This window comes from Magnolia sinica, chromosome 9 (assembly GCF_029962835.1).
Source record: "Magnolia sinica isolate HGM2019 chromosome 9, MsV1, whole genome shotgun sequence".
NCBI classification, from domain to species: Eukaryota; Viridiplantae; Streptophyta; class Magnoliopsida; order Magnoliales; family Magnoliaceae; genus Magnolia; species Magnolia sinica.
Genome location: NC_080581.1, coordinates 46,338,932 through 46,359,731, shown reverse-complemented (window position 1 = coordinate 46,359,731; position 20,800 = coordinate 46,338,932). Strand labels below are relative to the sequence as shown.

Sequence of the window (20,800 nt, the reverse complement as noted above, 5' to 3'; positions counted from 1 at the left end):
TTGTATAGGGTCTTAAGCTATGCGTTGTCTACCTGAACTAATAAAACTATATGGAAATTGAATGCATAACATTTAGAGTATACATGATGATCATTTTATCAAACACTCCTAAATACTTCGAAATTAGTCTTAATTGTCCACTAGTTGAAGGGAAATTTCGAAAAATATTAATATTTTAATTATTTTTTATTAAATTTTGATTAAAAATTATTTTTATTTTTCAAAAATTGACAAAAACTTAACAAATCAATTGATCGGTCCTCATACATGCTTGATTTCATGTTTGGAATGCAACATTGCAAGCAATTTGTGAGAAATTAGAGAAATTTCGAAATTTTTTCCAGTTTTTCCCAAATTAGACAACATGCACTCAAATTTTAAAATTATATTGTATGTGATGATAATTTCATCAAATACTCATAAATACTTTGAAATTAGTCCCAATTGACAGCTGGTTAAAGGAAATTTTTGAAAAAACATGGAGAACATGAAGAACCAAAGGATATTGAAATCAAAGCTCCAACTCTGATTTTTTTCATACAAAACATGAAGAACCAATGGATTTATATCCATTTGACACTGATTTGATGTAATATATATATATATATATATATATATATATATATATATATATATATATATATATATATATATATATATATATTTTAAAGGATCGGAAATTGAAAATGTTTACTGGATTGAACATGTTGGATATATTGGCACTACCTGTGTGTTTCATATCGCACAGGTGGGATACAAGAGATATTGTGGGATATATTGGCGGATATCGTTGATATTTTAAACATTGCTTTTTACCTACATTGGGTGACATGTTGCTAAAAGTTTGGCTTGGTGAGTTCAAAGAAAAAATTGAAAACATTTGTGGAGTTGATGCTTGACTTGACTTCTCATTATGTCCTCATTGAGCCGATCTAATCTCTTACTTTTGCTTCGAAGTTCTAGTTTTGCCACTTCACTACCTTCTTTTGATTGTATGGTCATCTAATCTACCTAAAAATTATTCATTATTTTTTTATTCAACACATGCTATCTTTATGACCTCATGTGAAGTTATCTGCTTAGCATTGCTAAAAGAAGGAATAGAGGAAGAAGTTGTGTGGTTGGATGATCTTTGACAATCCTCTTTTGTGTTAATTTTTGCTAATTTGACTAACACACTTTATAAATGAAATATAAAAAGGGAATATCATACTCCACATGATTACAAGGGAATGTACACATTTACAAAACAGAAGAAGAGACACATTCCTCAAATTTCTCACTACACTTTCCCTCAAGCTGGGGAATAATATCAATCACACCCAGCTTATCACACATGCGATGAAGATGCCACGAGCTAATCCCTTTGGTTAGAAAAGTAGCAATTTGATCATCTAATTTCTAATAATACAATCTAATTTCTTTTGGGGCTACCTTGTCACAAAGGATCTGGAAAAACAGTCCGATCCGAGTCTAATGAGATTTTGATATACTTTATTTTTGGGCTCAACCCCTAAAATGATATGGAAAAACAGATGGACAGCGTGGATGAACTAACGAACTGCATAATGGGCCCTACAGAGTTTACTCAGTACGATAAGAGCGTATTGAGTAACTCAGTACGCAATCCAATTTCCCCATCTGCGCCCCTCTTTCACTTTCCCTCTCCATTTTCACCCCCATCCACGCAGTCCGATCCGAATCTTTCACGCACGCAAGGCTCTTCCCCTCAAATCTCGTTCCGGAAGGAACAATTCGTCGATCCGACTTGATTCCTCGTCAGAATCTCTGAGAAAGAGGGAAGTTAAAGAAAATGGCAAGAAAATCCTACTTGTCGAATGACCCACCTCCGATCACCGCTACAGCCAGGTACTCTCCAATTTCTTTCTTTTTTTTTTTTGTTTTTCTAATTCAAATTTTTTCTTCTTTTTTTTTTTTCAATTCTCCACAACTCGGATCCAATTTTTTATGGTGTTTGTGGGTGGTTAGCTATAGTGGGACTCGTGAGTCCCCTGCAATCCACCCGTGACTATCCGTGTGTTTGTCTTCGACAATAATGGAGACGAAATCGCGCGATATCGTCGATATATCGTGCGATATCGACGATATATCGACCGACATCTGAATTTGGGATTTTTTGGTATCTTCCGGGGGTTATCGGGGTTGTATCGTCTTGCAGTGGTGCGATAACGATAATATCGGCCAATATATCGGCCGATAGTATCGATATTTCAAACACTGGATACAACTGACACCTGAATTTGCACAATAAAAAATATTGGTGATACCTTGGCGATATCGATACAGTGGCGATACTTGGTGATACATTGCTGATAATTGGAATTTTTGAGACTACCAGTAATTTTAGTATCACTATCGGTGTTATCAATATTGCCAAGCTGGTGATACATATAATATTGGGGATATTTCGATAACATCAGGGATACTTTGAACCATCATCACGAGTGTGATTACACCAACCAACCACAATTAAAAGTCAAATCCGCACTTCTAAAGTGATAGGGTTTGGTAAAAATGGAAGAATCATGCAAGCTACAACTAAGGTTTGATGTTGATAATTGGGACTTGGGAGAAACTTTATGCATCTCCTTTGTTCTTGCAAATAGATATCACAATGCTTCTACTCGTCAACCATTTCCTGTGTCTGTAAAAGGACCCTTGATCCTAAGCTTTGGTAGAGCAATACAAAACAAGTATTATTTTATCCCTTAAATCCTAATTATAAGGTCATGTTGGTGGCTTGAACTATATAAATCTCAAGCTAGGACATTATGCATATCTACATATTTGTTTATTTATTTTGACCACAAATGAAGGTTCTACACTCATGCTTTATGCCTGAAAAAGAAAATGATGAACTTTCCAAGGGGTGGTATGACATTGAAGCATCTTTTCACGAGACTGCTATAGGATTATCTAATTAAGTGATGGATTCGTATTGGTTTCTTCTTGTATTTAATGACCTTCATAGCATGCAAATAAAATTTCATTGTTTAATTGTTTTGGGATTTGTTGTGTACTCTTTTACAAAATCATGTTACCTGTCAATTGTTATTATGAATTCATTACTGAAACCTGAAAAGAATGTGGCTAGTTAGAATTTCTAAAGAGTCAATAGTTTTGTATGTTCCTATGGAGCACCATACTGGGTGGATTTTATTCTCATTTATTATATTCTTATCTCTCTTTTGTTTATTTATTATATTCTTATCTCTTATTGTCATTTAGTTGTTCTTATCTCTTGTAATGTTGAAAATAAACCATTTGTGAGAGGGACAATGTATCCTCTTATCCTCTCATTCTCCATTACTCTGTATCTCTTTCATTTCTCTTTTCTAATGTCGTGTATTAACATGGTAACAAAATGGGATTAGAAATAACCTATTATTACACCATCATCTTTATCATTATGTTCCCACCATTATTTTCAACAACATGCCATCGTCTCAACACCACCATCATCGCATTGTCATCATCTCCATGAGATGGGAAAGTGATAATCTAATAGTAACATCGCAACACTTATTGTTAGATGTTCCATTCCATGATTATTGGAATAGTAATCTAACAATGATGTTGCAGCGTTTGCTATGGATGATCCATCCAATGATGGCCTGGATATCAATAATCGAACAGTTATGTTATGATGCCTACCGTAGATGATTCATCTTGGGATGATTTGGAAAACAATAATGAGGAAAACTATAGTTTAATAGTGATGTGATGTGCAAACTGTCTTCGTGATGGGGAGTGTTGAGAATGTAGTATGTTAGAAGTTCTAAAGAGTTATGGTTTTGTGTGTTCCTGCAGACCACCATAGTGGAAGGATATTATTTTCATTTGTTGTAATTCTTATCTCTTATTCTCATTTTTGTTCTTGTCCCTTGTAATCATGTATTATAAATAAACCATTTGTGAGAGGGAGACTGCATCCTCTTATCCCCTGTTTATCTATGACTCTTATCTCGTTCATTTCCCTCTTTTATTTCTCTATTGTCATGTATTAACAAAAACCAATTGCCATTGAATGGTTATGTAGGAAAATGATTAGCAATAGGAAACCAACATAAACTTTTCTAGCATTATGTTATTGTGAATGTTGAGAATTGGGATATGAACCTGTTACTGACACCAATTAGTTGGGATAAGGCTTAGATGATGACGACGACCTAGTAGTCCAGACTACCCATTTTCTTTCATGTCTCAGGCTCTTTGTACTCTTCATTCTAAATTTGTGATCTTGCAACCCTCGTTCCTAGTTTGTGATGCTGCAATTAACAAGCTCAAATGTTGATGACATTTTCTCATTGATTCTTTTTCTTCCTATTATCTGAGAACAGGACAAAAATAGGGACACCATTGTAGCATTTCCAGATGTTGATCCATCCCTTATTTCAATCTCAAAAAGATCTCCAAGCGGAATACATCAGCATTATAGTGAGGAAGTATTAAGAAGAGCTTCTTTAAAGGAAATAGCCAATTCTTTTGATCGCCCACATCTGTGGTATTCTACTTCTGATGTCTTACGTGCATTAAAGCTCTTCCTTGAAAGTGCAAATGAACTATCAGAAAGTCATACTTTCAGGTCAGCTTTATCAGATTTTACATCTGCCTTCTAATGGTTAATATATTAGTTCTATTGTTACACTAGCTAACAAATATCAAGCATACCTTTCATGGTTTTTTTATTTTTTATTTTTTATAGGTGTTTACATAAATACTTGTAACCCATTAGATGTCTTCCTCATTGATGAAGTCTTCTACATGGTAGTGATATCCATTGTGTGCATGTGTGATGTGTGTGCGTGCACGTGTATGAGAAGAGAGAGAGAGAGAGAGAGAGAGAGAGTTTGTTGTGTGCGTGTGTACGCGCATGCGTAGTGTGTTTTATCTTAAAAATAGAAGTTCATATCTGTTGTTTGTGCTCTATTGTATTTATGTTTTCCTTTCTAGGTATTGAAAATTGTTATTGTCCAAATTTGTTGTATTGTATGCATTGTTCAGAGTATCCCCAATATTGTCCGTATCTCCAACTCAGCAATACCAATAACAATGGTCGTATAAAAAATTCCAGGTATCAACAGTATATCGCTAAGTACGCCAATGTATAGATATCACCAATATTTTCAATTGTGTAAATTCTAGGTGCATCATGTATCACCAATGTATTGATATCGCTAATATTTTCAACTATGTAAAGTCCAAGTGTCGCTTGTATTGCCAATGTATTGACAATATTTTGATAATATCGCCAAGGTATCAATATCACTAAAAATCTGTTTATTAAAAAAAAATATATATTCTTTTATGGGGGCATGGTTGTATGATGAAATGCATATTTGTACGTGTGTATATGCATGCATGGATGGATGGATGGATGGATGGTTAGATGGTTGATTGGATAGATGGATGTGTATGTGTGTGAGTGCGCGCGCGCATGCATGGATGGATGGATAGATCATGCATATGTGTTTGTATGTATGTATGTGTGTGCATGCATAGATGGATGATTGGATGAATCCACCATTTTCCCCATGTTTCTCCAATGTTTCCTTAAGTCAACGATACATGCTTTTAGGCCTCATTAAAGGGAAACTTATTATTTGATTCCTACATATGCAAGTAGGCATCTTTTTCACTATTATTTGATTCTTAAATATGCAAATATGTGTATTTTAGCATCTCATAAGATATCATTAAAAAATTCCACACCATGTTTCTCTAATGTTTCCGTGAGCCAGTGTTACATGCTTTTAAACGCCCATTAAAGAGAAACTTATTATGTTTGCATCTTTTTGGCAATTATTTGATTCCTAAGTATGCAATTGTGTACTTTAGCATCTCCTGAAGTTTCATTGAGAAATTCCACCATTTCCTCATGTTTCCCCAATTTTTCCCTCAGTCAGCGATACATTTCCTGGTATCAGTGATAATATTGGCGATATCAATGTGTGTTTCCGTATCCCCAGCCAGCAATACATGTAATGATACCAATACTACAAACAATGATTGTATGGTACGTCTCCTTAATAATCATTGTGCAATTATATCGTTTGGATTGAACACTAATGATGGACTACAGTTGGAAGAGCTTCCATATGGAAATGTGTTAGAGTATCTTGAGACTTCCCAATAACTATATGGTACGCCTGAGACATGTCAGTTTTCATAACATATTAGAAATGATGAAATTGAGTGATAAAGTTCTTTAGTTTTTTAAATTTTCCACAGTTTTTAATCAGCCCAACAAAAATATTCAAGGTTTTTAGGTCCGACAATGGTTGAGTTTGAGAATCAGATTGTAGTTTTCATGCCCAGACACTCCATAGTCACGCGGTGTGGGTGAATGGAAGAATCGTCATCTTCTTCATGTGACTTATTCTCCACTTCTTAGAATACATATACCTACGTCATCTAGGTCTAATGTCACTTTGATTGCTTATTATCTCATAAATTTCTTGATCTCATGAGTTTTCGATGGGAAATCCCCATTTTGATTATACTGACACACTCGCCACTCTTTCTTATGTTTCCTAGTGTGTTGGGAATTGTGTGTGTGTGTGTGTGTGTGTGTGTGTGTGTTTTTTTTTTTTGTTCCAATCATCAAAATGTTGATTGCCATGTTATAAAATGCGTCTCTGTTGAGTGTTCATCATGTAATACTGGTTAATGTTGTTATGATCCAACAAGTCAAAAACTTTTCGAGATTGTCACTTTTTTTTCCAAGTGTGGCCTTCTCCCTAAAATCAAAACATCTTATTGATACGCCTCCACCTCTTATTGTCCTTGTGGTCCACCACTTAAGCCTTGATGTGCCATACACTTCTGAATTCCACTGCAAAAGGAAACGGTTGAAAAGAGCTGATCACATTCCTTTCTCAATGTATGCATGACTGATGGACAAGAAGGAATCTAACATTCCAGCCATGTGGTTTGTAACTCCTAAGTCAATCACCCAAGGGCTAGAACTGACATGTAGAGTAAAAGTGGGTGTACCTTGGATGCACATTGGTTGCAGTAGAGGGGTCATCAAAGGTAAGGTTATTCAATCCAAGGTTAGTGATTTTTTAGGCATGGATTCATACTCCACAGGAAGAACTTGAACAAGTTCACCAGACGAGTGGCAGTTGGTAGAAAAAGTTGGTATTAATCTTTCTATCTGATTCCATGGTGACAGTCTGTGCACTGCGTCATGGAGTAGAGGGTGGTCTTCCCTGAAGCTTCCAGCAGGTATCCAATAAAATGATTCCATTGCTTGCAACAAGTGATAAATGCTCTCCTCTACCTCGGTCACGTCCATCAAAGTTCACTTTTCCATTCTAGCTGCTCAAATTATTGTCAAAAATATATTCTCAACCCATAGGCCCTTTGGAGACGAGCAAATTTATATGTACCTGCTGCAGGGATTTCCATAACCTTTTGCTATTGTTCATTTCTTAAGAATAGGGCATAAACATGGTTGGGAATGGTCTGCCCCTCCAGAAGCACAGCATGGATAGGTTCAATATCTTTTGCCATTATGTTCATTTCTTTTCTGCATCAATATCTTTTGCATGGTAAAATTCAACATCTTGAAAAAAAAATTAAAAAATCTCTCGTGCAAGAGGATCTGCAGCTTTGTGTAATACTTGGTACCGATTTATCCCCTTGTCTGAGAGAAGAAATATCTTGATGTAACTGGTAGCATGGAGCCATGATATTCTTATCTGAATACACAGTTCAAGATCCGACAGATTGTTAGCTTGCCATTCACGATATTTGGTATCTTCTGATGATGGCTCAGTAAGGCACCCACCTATGTACACTAACTTTTCTTTTCCTCTATCTTGACAGCCCAAGACCACTGAAGGGAATTTGTTTTTGTTCAACTTAATGGTAGAAAGTAGGATTTCTGAGATGACACATGTCAGGAATCCTTGTATACTCCAGAAATAGCCTTAGAGGATGATGAACTCATCAGTGAATCCATGTAGATGAAACTAGTGTTCGAAATATCGGTATCGCACAATGTATCGCACCCTTGGGATACAGATACGTATCGGTTATCACATGGGATATATCGTTTGTATCGCATAGTTTATCGCACTTTTTGGGAAACATTGGGAAAATGGTTGAATTTTTTAATGAAACTTTGGGAATTGTTAAAAAGGCCCTTAGTACACACTTTTAAATCATAACATCTCAAAAAAAAGATGCGCATAATAAATTTCCTTTGTATAGGGTCCTAAGCTATGCGATGTTTAACTGAACTAATGTAACTATATTTAAATTGAATGCATGATATTTATAAATATATCATAGTCATGTATGAAAACACAACCAATTCATTTATAAATATTTAATCAGGCTTATATTTTGTATGTACGGATCATCAGATGAACAATACATTTTACATTGGTAGGGTCCACTCCAGATTTGGATCTGACTCATTCTTTGTCTCATGCCTTGATATGATATACCCAAATGTATGGACAGTGTAGATACAACACATACATCATGGTGGGCCCCACAACACTTGGTGCGTCACTTCAGTAGCCAATCTAACTACGCAACCCATCAGTATCTTCCGCGCGGGGAGACGGATTGGCTACTCCCCCTGACACGGGAAAAAGGCCCTTAATACACACTTTTAAATCATAACATCTCAAAAAAAAGATGCACATAATAAATTTCCTTTGTATAGGGTCCTAAAGTTTCTCAGATCATTTTAATTTATGATACAAAAAATGAGGCAGGTCCATGGCTTAAGTGGACTACAAAGTGGGGATTTAACTTCCACCATTAAAAACTTGGGAGCTGGAGAAGTTTCGAATCGTGCTGATATTTGTGTTTTCATTTCATCCACGTCTGCACGATATTATTAATAGGTTGGATGGTAAAAAAACATCATGGTGACCCTTAGAAAGGTTTCAATGGTGAGAGTCATTATCACTACAGCTTCCTTTGATGTGGTCCACTGGAGTTGTGGATCGGCTTAAGTTTTTATCTCTTACCTTAAAATAATATGAGAAAAGGATGAACAACGTGGATAAAGCACTTACATCACTTTGGGCCCCACAAAGCATGCCCGGATGGATTACCGTCCGGGCAGGGGTAGGACGCAATCCGCGTCCCCCTGACACCAGCCTCATGGCTGGTGGTCGGTGCTCTGTGGGCCCCACCATAATGTATTTGTTCCATTCATTCCGTTCATCCATTTCTATGGATCATTTTAGGGATTGATACAAAAAATCATAGGGATATAAATCGCAGGTGGACCACACCAAAGGAAAACATTAATGATTGGATATCCACCATTAAAATCCTCATAAGGCCCACTGTATTGTTTATTTGACATCCAATCTGTTGATTGGGTCCTAAAGACCTAGATGAAGGGAAAAAATAAATATTAGGTTGATCTAAAGCTTTTTTGGCTCCCACAACGTTTTTAATGGTCAACATTCAGTCAACATTGTTTCCTGTAATGTGGTCCACTTGAGTTGTGGATATGGTTCAATTTTGGGCTCAACATCTAAAATGATCAGTAAAAACAGATGGACGGCGTGGATAAACCACGTGTAATCACTGTGGGCCCAACAGAGTTTACTCAGTAAAATAAGAGCGTACTGAGTACGCAATCTCGTATGAACGCCCGTCACTGACAGGGCACGAGACGTCGCCAAGTTACGTGGGTCCCACCATGATGTATTTTTTCTATCTACACCGTCCATACATTTGAAGAGATCATTTTATAGCATGAGCCAAAAAATGGGTCAGATCCAGAGCTCGAGTGGACCCCACCATAGAAAACAGTGGAGAAAGGTTTCAACAATGGAAATCAGTATCACCACTGTTTCCTGTGGTATGATCTTAGATTTTTATAAAATTTGGGATCAACCCTTAAATTAGATGGGAAAACGGATGGACGGCGTGGATGGACCACATACATTAAAGGTGGGCCCAAGTGAGTTTACTGAGTACGATAAGAGCGTACTGAGTAACGCACCACACACCATGACAAGCCATCCACGGAAGCGGATTGCGCACTATGTACTGAGTAAATTGTGGGGCCCACTGTCATTCACGCATTTTATCAAATCCGTCCATCCGTTTTATCATATAATTTCAGGGCTTTAAAAGAAAAATTAATCATATCCAAAGCTCAAGTGGACCACACCACCTGAAACAATTTGAATTGAAGTCTACCGTTGAAAAGTTCTTGGGGCCCACAGAAGTTTTAGATCAAGATGATATTTGTTTTTTCTATTCATCCATGTCTTTGTGATATTATGAATGGTTTGGATGACAAATAAACATCATTGGGGGCCTTATAAATATTTCAACGGTGGTCCTTCGGTACGATCTACTTGAGATTTTGATATGCTTTATTTTTGGGCTCAACCCATAAAATGATTCGGAAAAACAGATGGACGGCATGGATGAACTAACAAACTGCACAATGGGCCCTACAAAGTTTACTCAGTACGCAATCCGATTTTCCCACCCGCGCCTCTCTTTCACTTTCCCTCTCCATTTTCACCCCCATCCACGCAGTCCGATCCGAGTCTTTCACACATGCAAGGCTCTTCCCCCCAAATCTCGTTCCGGAAGGAACGGTTCGTCGATCCGGCCTGATTCCTCATCGGAATCTCTGAGAAAGAGGGAAGTTGAAGAAAATGGCAAGAAAATCCTACTTACCTGTCGAATGGCCCACCTCCGATCACCGCTACAGCCAGGTACTCTCCGATTTATTATTATTATTTTTTTCTAATTCATTTTTTTTTTATTCTCCACAACGTGGATCCGATTTTTATGGTGTTTGTGGGTGGTTAGCTATAGTGGGACTCGTGAGTCCCCTCCAATCCACCCGTGACTGTCTATGCATTTGTCTTCGACAATAATGGAGGCGAAATCGCGCGATATCGTCGATATATCGTGTGATATATCGGCCGACATTTGAATTTGGGATTTTTTGGTATCTTCCGGGGGTTATCGGGGGTGTATCGTCTCGCAGTGGTGCGATAACGATAATATCGGCTGATATATCGGCCGATAGTATCGATATTTCAAACACTGGGTGAGAACAATATATTAAACTTTAGATCACTGAAGCTCCAATGCTAAAAATTTGAGCATTCCTCTTAGTTCCTCACCTTAAAATGTTTTCCACTGCCTATCCAAGATTTGAAAACAATATGCATTTCTCATTAACTTAGAACCATGATCCTATGCAGAATCTCATAAACTTGCACAAACCTTTAGCCAACAAAATTTAAGACGTTGTTTCGTCCTCTAATCTAACAGACACTGCTGTCTATCCACTGATCTATATAAGTATTAGTTATGGAAACAATACAAATTGACAAATGTATGTAGATGCTATTATCGACTACTACCACCTACAATGCCCACAAGTGGCAATATTATAGTTCAAACACAGCTCCCATGGTTAGAATAACAGGCTGTTTTTTCTGCTTGTAATAGTTAATCACGTGTTATGTAAATAACCTTTTTTTGCCTTTTATGATTGCCATGTGAATAACCCTAAATTTACATCCTCATGTCATTTCCCTTACCTTAGGTATGATCTCGTTGACCTCACACGACAAGCTTTGGCAAAATATGCAAATCAAGTGTTCTTGAAGGTTGTAGAAGCCTACCAGAAGAACAACGCCCATGGGGTCATCATCTACAGCCAGCACTACCTTGATCTCATCAGAGATATGGACATGCTTTTAGCTTGCCACGATGGATTTCTGCTTGGGCCATGGTTAGAAAGTGCAAAGCAACTTGCCGAAGACTCAGAACAGGAGAAACAGGTTAGAATCATTCTGTTTTTGTTCCCAATTGATGGCCATTAATAATTGTATGATTGAAATTGTTCTTTGGGTTTGTGTGTTATAGTTCGAGTGGAATGCAAGGACTCAAGTAACTATGTGGTTTGACAACACTGAGGTTGAAGCTAGTCTGCTTCGTGACTATGGTAAGTGCTGCAGATCACAATTTCTAGGCCCACAGAAGGTTGGTTTTGCTTGAAATTGTTGGGGTGACTATTGGTTATTTCTCTCTCCTTTTGTTTTGTCCCAGGAAACAAGTACTGGAGCGGACTTGTGAATGATTATTATGGCCCTCGAGCAGCTATATATTTCAGATATATGGTGGAGGGTCTGGAGAAGGGAGAAGCTTTTCCCTTGGAGGCTTGGAGAAGGGAGTGGATAATGCTCACAAATAAGTGGCAGAAAAGCAGCAAGGCATTCCCAGTTAAAGCTGCTGGAGATGCTTTGAGCACCTCCCAATTATTATATGACAAGTACCTGCGCAATGCTGCTGATATGGCTCATTTTGCATCTTTCAAGTAAAGATGCGGTCCATATCACAGCTTGCTTGCTGATCAATAAAAGTTTCTGTATTTTCTTAACAAACATGGACTTTAGCACTGCTGCAATGTACTGCTTTCTGCTTTTGGAGCCTCTGACCCATGGTGATGGGTTTTCCAAAAACTGGCCTGTACTGTACCTTTTGAATGATGAAGGGTCCATTTTCTTTGAGCAATAGATCAGATGGTTAGCTTGACCTGAACCAAAAATCAAGCCAGTCTCTCTGTGAAAGTAGGTGGCGAGCTTGACTCGGTTCAGACCAAGTCTTTTTAATTTATTTTATATATATATATATATATATATATATATATATAGAGAGAGAGAGAGAGAGAGAGAGAGAGAGAGAGAGAGAGAGAGAGAGAGAGATTTCTCACTATAAACTTCACCTTTAACCCACCGGCTTTTCTAAACTATGCAAACTTTACTTTTCAAGACTAAACCCATGCTGTAGAGATTGACTATTTGTAGATGAAAATACCCTTGCTCCTTATCTTCCATATCCTTTGCTTCCCTCTTGTTCTTCAACTCCTCTTTCATAACTTCCTTATCTGTTAAAAACTCTTCCTTCTCCTTCAACTCCTTCATAAAGTCTTCATTCTCCTTCAAAAACTCTTCACTCTCCCTCTTGAACTGCGCTCCCTCATTCAACTCTTTCCTCTCCTTCTTCAATACTTCCTTCCCTTTCTGCAACTCTTCCGTCTACTTCTTCAACCATTCCCTCTCATCCTTCAACTCCTGCCTCTCCTTCTTCAACTCTTCCCTCTCCCCCCTCAGTTCTTTTCCTAAATAATATCCCTTACCCTCTTCCTCTCCCTCTCCCCCTCCTCCCTCAGTTCTTTAATGCCCTCCAAAATGTAATAATGTATATATCAGAGATATAATATATCAAAGTAATTAATAATCTTTAATCGAGAAAAAACATTCATGACATCTTACATGAAATTTATCACGGGCCAAACGAATGACATCCGTCTCCAATTCTTCAATGACAGTTTCCAAGGTAAGGACAACTTCAGTATGCACAGGAACTTGTTTCATGTTCATGTACAGAACATATATGTTAAAATAAGCGATTAAATATCTTAAAATAAATTGGCTTACATCTTTACTCTCGAATATTTGGTATATTGTGTAGTACCTCTAACCTTTCTAGCCTTAATATTGAATGAAGCATGAAATTTGGGAGGGAACATATGGAATCACACACTCTTTAAGGGTCGACACTCTCTCTATGGCTCATATCTGTTACAATGAAATTGCATGAGGTTAAAAAATATAGTTTAATATAAGCTCTAGTTATGTGGAATAAGGAAAGAATCTGTGCTTGTAAATGAAAGATGTAGCCGTAAACATTATAGTGAATCCCATGTGATGCATGCACAACACCTTTAATCCCTTCAGCCATTGTCTTAAAGGCTAAACTACATTAAGGATAGCTACTAAAGTCTTCTAAAGAATCGATTAGGTCAATATGCTTTATGTTGCACATAATTTTGGTGTCAGTTCCACTAACAAACCACTCTATACACATTATTAGCGCAAAATTTACAACATCTTCAAGCTTATTGTTGTCAACTATTTTATCAAACACATCTTCAAAATGTTTATTTAAGATTGGACATTCTTTGAAGTACTTTTCTCTTATTGACTTCTTAGTAGGCTGAATTTTGGGTATACAAAGGTCTCTAGTATTAAGTCATGTTATAAAGGTGAAGTCCATCTCTGTAAATTTCAAAGGTTTCCGATGTCTTAAATATAAGATCACCTCTATATCTTATAAAAAGTACGTGAAATAGAGCTCCTATAAATCTAAATGATGGAACATGTAGTAAAAATAAAAATAAAAAAATGGGGACTGCCTGAATAGATTTAACATGCTCTCATTTTTCACCAAACTACTCTTTTTGATAGTAAATCACCATGTTTAATAAAAATTTGGAGGACATGTTTAGGACTTCAAAATCAATTCCCTTCTACGGAAACTCATCATTTACAAGGATGAATTACAAAATATATCAAAAATAAAGTTCAATAGTTCGTGAAGCATAGTGTGAAAATTTACAAATAATTCAATAGTTCAAATGGACCGAGTAGAAGGTGAAAATTCATCAAGTATAGTGTGAGTTGCCCAAGTTCTCGGTCAATTTTGGAAAGTTCTCAGTCAATTTGCCTGAGTTCTTAGTCAATTTTTCTAAGTTCTCGATAAAATTTTCAAATGGATTGAGTAGAAGGTGAAAATTCATTAAGTATAGTGTGAGTTGCCCGAGTTCTTGGTCAATTTTGGAGAGTTCTCAATCAATTTCATCGAGTTCTTGGTGAAATTTTCAAATGGATCGAGTAGAAGGTGAAAATTCATCGAGTATGGTGTGAGTTGCCCTAGTTCTTGGTCAATTTTAGAGAGTTCTTAGTCAATTTACCCGAGTTCTCGGTCAATTTCATTGAGTTCTTAGTCAATTTTTCCAAGTTCTCGGTCAAATTTCTTGAGTTCTTAGTCAATTTTAACGACTTCTCGGTCCATTTGTCGAAGTTCTCTGTGAAATTGACCGAAAACTTGGTAAAATTGAACGAGAACCTAGGAAAATTGACCGAGAACTCGCTAAAAATGACCAAGAACTCGGGAAATTTGATCGAGAATTTGGGAAAATTGACTGAGAACTCAAGAAAAATGACCTACAACTCGAGCAAACTGACCAAGAAGTCAATGAAATTGACCGAGAACTCGGAAAAATTCACCGAGAACAAACTAAAATTGTCCAAGAACTCGGTGAAATTGACTAAGTACTCAGTGAAATTGATTGAGAACTCGCTGAAATTGACGAAGTTCTCGGTGAATTTTAACGAGTTCTCGGTTAATTTCAGCGACTTCGCAGTCATTTACATGAGTTATTGGTCAATTTCTCCAAATCCTTTGTCAATTTTAACAAGTTCTCGGTCAATTTCACCGACAACACTCGAGAAATTTCATTGAAAACTCGGGCAAGTTGACCCATAACTCGATGAAATTGACCGAGAACTCATCCAAGTGCAAATTTTTTAAGGTTTAGGGAAATTTGTTCAGATATAGCTGTAATGTGTAGCTTCTTCGATGGAGGCACCATTTTTATCATTCCTTGAAATAAATAAATAAATAACGATTTGTGGTAGCATATGTATTCTCTCCTGTAAAAAAGATCTAAACTTTAGAAATGGAAATAATAAAATTTCAGGATGAAATAAGAAGAGAATAGAAGATTTTAGAAAATGAGTTTTTGGTATAAGGGTATTCTCGTATGAAGAGAAGAAGATTTCAGAAAATGAGTTTTTAGTAGAAGGGTATTCTCGCATGAAAAGAATATAAGATTTTAAAAAATGGATTTTTGGTGGAAGGGTATTCCCTTATGAAGAGGAGATGATTTTTAAAAATGAATTTTTGGTAAAAGGGTATTATCGTATAAAGAGGAGAAGATTTCAAAAAACAGGTTTGTAATTGCAGGGGTATTCTCGTCCAATAAAAACCTTAAAGTTTATAATTAAAAAGTAAAGTTTGAGTAGTTCAAAAAAGCTAGTGGGTTAAAGGTGAAGTTTACACTGAGAAAAAACTCATATATATATATATATATATGGGAAATGGTTTTATGCGGTCGACCTCATGGGAAGTACTTACCATGAGGTCAAGCTATGTGGGGCCCACCATGATGTGTGTCGAACATCAATACCATGCATTTTGATGGGTCCCCTTTAAATTATGTGATGTCCCAAAAATCAGCCATATACAGAACTCAGGTGGGCCATACCATCTAAAATCATGTGAAGACATGCCTAAAACATATAAAAGCACTTGGTGGAGCCCACCTGAAACTTGGATGCGTCTGAAACTTGGTCTGACCCCTCATCCCACAAGTGGGACACACATAATGGATGGGCTTGATTTGTGAACCACATCTCTGCGGGCCCAAACAAAAAATGATTATGAATGTTTTAATGGGAGGGTAACCCCTCTCAACTTTTTTATGTAGTGTGGCCCACACAAGTCATGGATTTACTTAATTTTTAAGCCCGAGGCCCACCATGGAATGGTGCATGTGACTGATGGGGTAGATGTTCGACACACATCACGATAAGACCCACACAGCTCGACCTCATGGGAAGTTCTCATGAGGCCGAACGCATAGAATTATTTCCATGTGTGTGTGTGTGAAGGGTGGGATTTGAACTCCCTTAAAAAGATGACTCTAGCGTCAATCACCAAAATGCATTGTTGGTCTGCAATTTTATTCACCTATTTTTTATTCTTAAATTCTCTTTTGTGTATTTATTAGTTAATAAAAATTTAATCCTACTTTAATTTTTAATTATCAAGTCTTTTTTTCTTTTTTCAGTTAGCTTGTTAGTACACCCCCACTGTCAGTTCACACTTCACTGTTAGCCACCCCCACGAGAATTGATGCCAAGACCTCAGTGTTGAAACTACACAGCTGGATATTTTCTTTTGATTTTTTTAACTATGTTTTGGAGTGGAAAGTAATTCATGATGTTCCAAGTCGATGGTTTGCCTGACCGTCTTTTGCCTAATCACAATTGTCCAATTTCTGTGCAATTGATATGTGGGTGTGATTTTTGTACCATGGCCTGCCCATAGTGGTATGAATGAATGGACAGTCCAGATTGGTGATTGGCTGTACCACGTCTTTTCCATTTATGTCACGTGAGTGCCTCTTTTATTATTATTATTATTATTATTATTATTATTAACAATGTTATCTGATCGGCCTTTTTCTTGTGCCATGGTCTTACATGTGCCTGTGATCGTATCGGAGCTGCCCGCATTTCACAGATGTGAGGGGAATGCATGGGAGTTTGGTTGGTTTTCATACTGGTTGCTCAATCTGCGGCCCACCGGATGAATGGAATTGGCTTATTTCTGATGGAACTGTTTCAATCTGACTGCATCCACACGCTGTGAGGCTCTCTAGTCTCCATATCTGTCACGACGGCCATAAATTTTCCCCTATCATGCATATGAACATGTGCATCCATATGTCATTAGTGTTGCCTGTCGATTTCAAATTCGGTCACCTGTGATATACGTGGATGTGCTAGAATTGGCTGTGTGGCTCAATTCCAATCAAACAATTTTGATCCCAAGCGCCAAGATAGGCTGATACATAAAATTGACCATATATGACCCTACTAGAATTGGTTGTGAGGCCACTCATAAGAAGTTTAGTCACTCGTAAGAAGTTCAAGATAATTAGGTGATTATCAAATAGTGGGATTCATATGCAAAGTGCATAGATAAAATGAGAATAAAAATGCACAAGTTCGATCGATGTTCGATCAATCAAGGAAACCTTTAATCAATCTCGATTGATCGAAGGCCCTTCACTCGATCGATCAAAGATGTGCAACAACATCTAGCAAGCTTCTGCCCTGTTTTGGATTGATCTTCGATCGTTCATCATATTAAGTTCGATATATCGAATGTGTGCAAAAGTGTTCAGTGAGTTTTCTGTCTTTTAATCAAATTAAGTTCGATCGATCGAAGTATCTCTTGATCGATCAATGCTAATTGTTATAGATCCGTTGGAGTTTTTTTCAATGCATTTTGCAATCGGATCTTTGAGAAAAGGATGGAGTTTGTTGTTTTAGAGACCCTAATATATACTAAGCTCTACCAACGCTCCTAGGCTCTATCACAAAGAGATTTATGTTTTCTTTTTATTGATTTTTCATGCTAATGAGCATTTCAAAGCTCCATTACAAGAAGAACATGATCCCAAGCCTTTTCTAGACTGTAGACATAAATCCCATAGGTAAATCCTAATATCTATCAACCTCTAAAGTATCCATCTAAGTAAATCCCTATTTTGAAACTAATTATTCCATAGTTGTAGGAGATTCAACATCTCTCCTGTTACTTTGGTAGCCTTATTGGAGCATTAAGTGCATGGTACCCGATTCAAGGGAGTAGAAGAAGACCAACTTTAAAGATAAAGGGAGCACAAGAGAAGCGAATTTAAGAAGTGAAGATAAGTATCAAGCAAGACACATCAATGAGGCTTAATCCGACAAATAAGGTTTGAAATTTTGTCTGATAGTAGGCCACGGGTTATACGCGTTGAAGCTGTGCAGAACTATGAACTGAATGGTTGTCCTTTGGGGGGGGGGGGGTGATTAGGAACAATTAAAATTTATGCCTTTTAAAACTCAATTACTTACTAAAACTAATACGCCAATTAAACTAATCAAGGTAATTTAACACTAAGGCTTCCACGCCAATAGTAGGTCCACTCATAAATACTACAATAGATTTGCTAATGAAGCAATTATTTTATAAATGATAGTGTACATGTGTGTGTGAGATGTGCTAACTATCAACTCCTAACGTTCATCTAATCATGCATACATATTATTCACTAATCAGTCAAATAAGCATAATTAGAAAAGTGCACAAATGACAATCCCAAACACAAGCATGTACAGTGGTTTGGTTTTCCAACTCTACTCCCGGTGGATGCACTTTCCATGAGTGTATCAAATTTTACTATTGGAGATTTTAAATTAGGTTCACTTCTAACATTTACAGTCCTACACAAGGACCTAGTATACACTTTTGCTGGAAGCACCCGTAAGAGACTTTAGTTGGTTTTTTTTATTGACTAACCAACAATCTCGGTCCTAATCCAAGGCATTATATTTACTTCCGTCGGAGGCTCCTATAGAGATTAACACGTACACGCCAATGTCTAATAAATTCGGCCCTACACAAGAGCCTAGGTCCAATACAAGAACCTATTGAGTTTAGGTCACATACTCTTACCATCAATCCTATATAAGGAAAGAGAATATGGATTTACTAATTGACACTTGTTAATTTGAGCCCCTTTGATGTGACGTCTTAGGTTACTTGATCGATGCATTTTTGTGCTCCAATCAATTCCCTTTTTTATTAGTTGATTCTTGATGCCGATACATTGCAAATACTTCAACTCCAAGATCAAATACCTTGTATGTGATGCTCCATTTGAGGTGACTAAGGTGATGAGAGGTTGGGTGACTCTATTATAACTAATGGAAGCATGTAATTCTAAGGGGATTCACCTAGATGGATCTTCTTGAGGATTTAGAAAAAGGATTTACCAATAGGGTTGGGTCTAATCTATAGAAAATGGTATAGTTCAAGCACATTTCAAAATTGGAGGTTGAAATCCTCATTAGAGTATTAATGTCATGCCCCAAACTCAGAAACCGAGCTCACAGAATTTCCAATTGCCGATAGCCTCCGTAGTGCCCCATTCTCAGCTCCCGGCACCCATATGCCAGATTTCGATCCTGGGACCCTACAAGGAAGATTTTCAGTATGTTTTTTTTTTTTTTTGCAATGGAGCGCAACCACAAGCATATCCAAGTCACAAAACAATATCACCACATATCCACTATAATAAATCATTTGAGTACAATGTGGAAAGGGAAATACAAGATGATCAAGAAGCTCCAAAATAATCTGCCACGCGCTCTTGCCTCAGCGCTGCAATGATCCAATGCCACCTACACGCAATGGTTGTGCATAAGCGTACGAAGCTTAGAGGGTGGTGTAAGTGTGTGCGTAAGGCAAGTGCCAAGTATGCAATATCAGAGTAATGCAGAAATATGCTGGTAAGTCCATGAATACTATCAGCTGTACCAAGATTATGTGATGCACGACATGAATGTTATCGGCCATACCAAGGCCATGCGATGCAAGACATGAATGTTGTCGGCCATACCGAGGCCATGCGATGCGAGGCCTACATAGCCAAATGTCATATGCGAGATGCAACGCAAGTATGCCGGTCCTCATCTGAATCCACATAACAATACAGCTCATCTCTGGAATATCATCGGGGTCTAATACACTCCACACTGACTGCCGCATCCCTAGCTGTACAGCCCAGCGAGTGGAAGAGACCATACTATCCGCCTGACTAGTAGTCTGCCAATAGCTACCCGGCTCATCTATAGTGGACTCATTTACGAGCTGGTCAAGCTCAGCCTAGCTTACAATCCCCTCACTTTGGCGGATAAGGCCACACCCCCTTCCAACCGACCACGACAAAGTGGGAGATGCGGCCTACTGGTATTCGGCACTCGTGCGCTCACGTATCCACTCGGTTTAGACATTGGAGCATCTCCTGGTACCAAAAGGGTTCTGCGACTTTCACCCAAGGACATCATATGTGCCCACAGTGCTAGAACCAAATATTTCTAGTATCTAATCCGGCCATCCACGATGTGCCTATACAAGCCACGACCCTCATGTCGCTAGGGCGTACAATGATCATGGCACACAAATGCGAGATGCATGAATCATATCATCCAGTCATGCATCGGTCCTGCGCATACCACACGATCATGTGGGGCACTCCGTCTCACAAGGAGTCCCATAAATGTCTCACCCCAATGAC

At 37.6% G+C, this 20,800-nt stretch overlaps 1 protein-coding gene across 4 annotated transcripts in view; it reads left to right on the top strand.

Moving 5' to 3' along the window:
• Nucleotides 1-12,586, top strand: part of LOC131255408 (alpha-N-acetylglucosaminidase-like) — a 169,818-nt gene extending 157,232 nt beyond the window's left edge. For all 4 annotated transcript variants that reach the window (XM_058256113.1, XM_058256114.1, XM_058256112.1 and 1 more), the window contains 4 exons: nucleotides 4,362-4,606; nucleotides 11,582-11,819; nucleotides 11,905-11,983; nucleotides 12,088-12,586. In XM_058256113.1, the coding sequence (XP_058112096.1) occupies nucleotides 4,362-4,606; nucleotides 11,582-11,819; nucleotides 11,905-11,983; nucleotides 12,088-12,359 (834 nt within the window). In that variant the 3' untranslated portion in view covers nucleotides 12,360-12,586. The remainder of the gene's footprint in view (nucleotides 1-4,361; nucleotides 4,607-11,581; nucleotides 11,820-11,904; nucleotides 11,984-12,087) is intronic.
• Nucleotides 12,587-20,800: the final 8,214 nt, after the last annotated feature.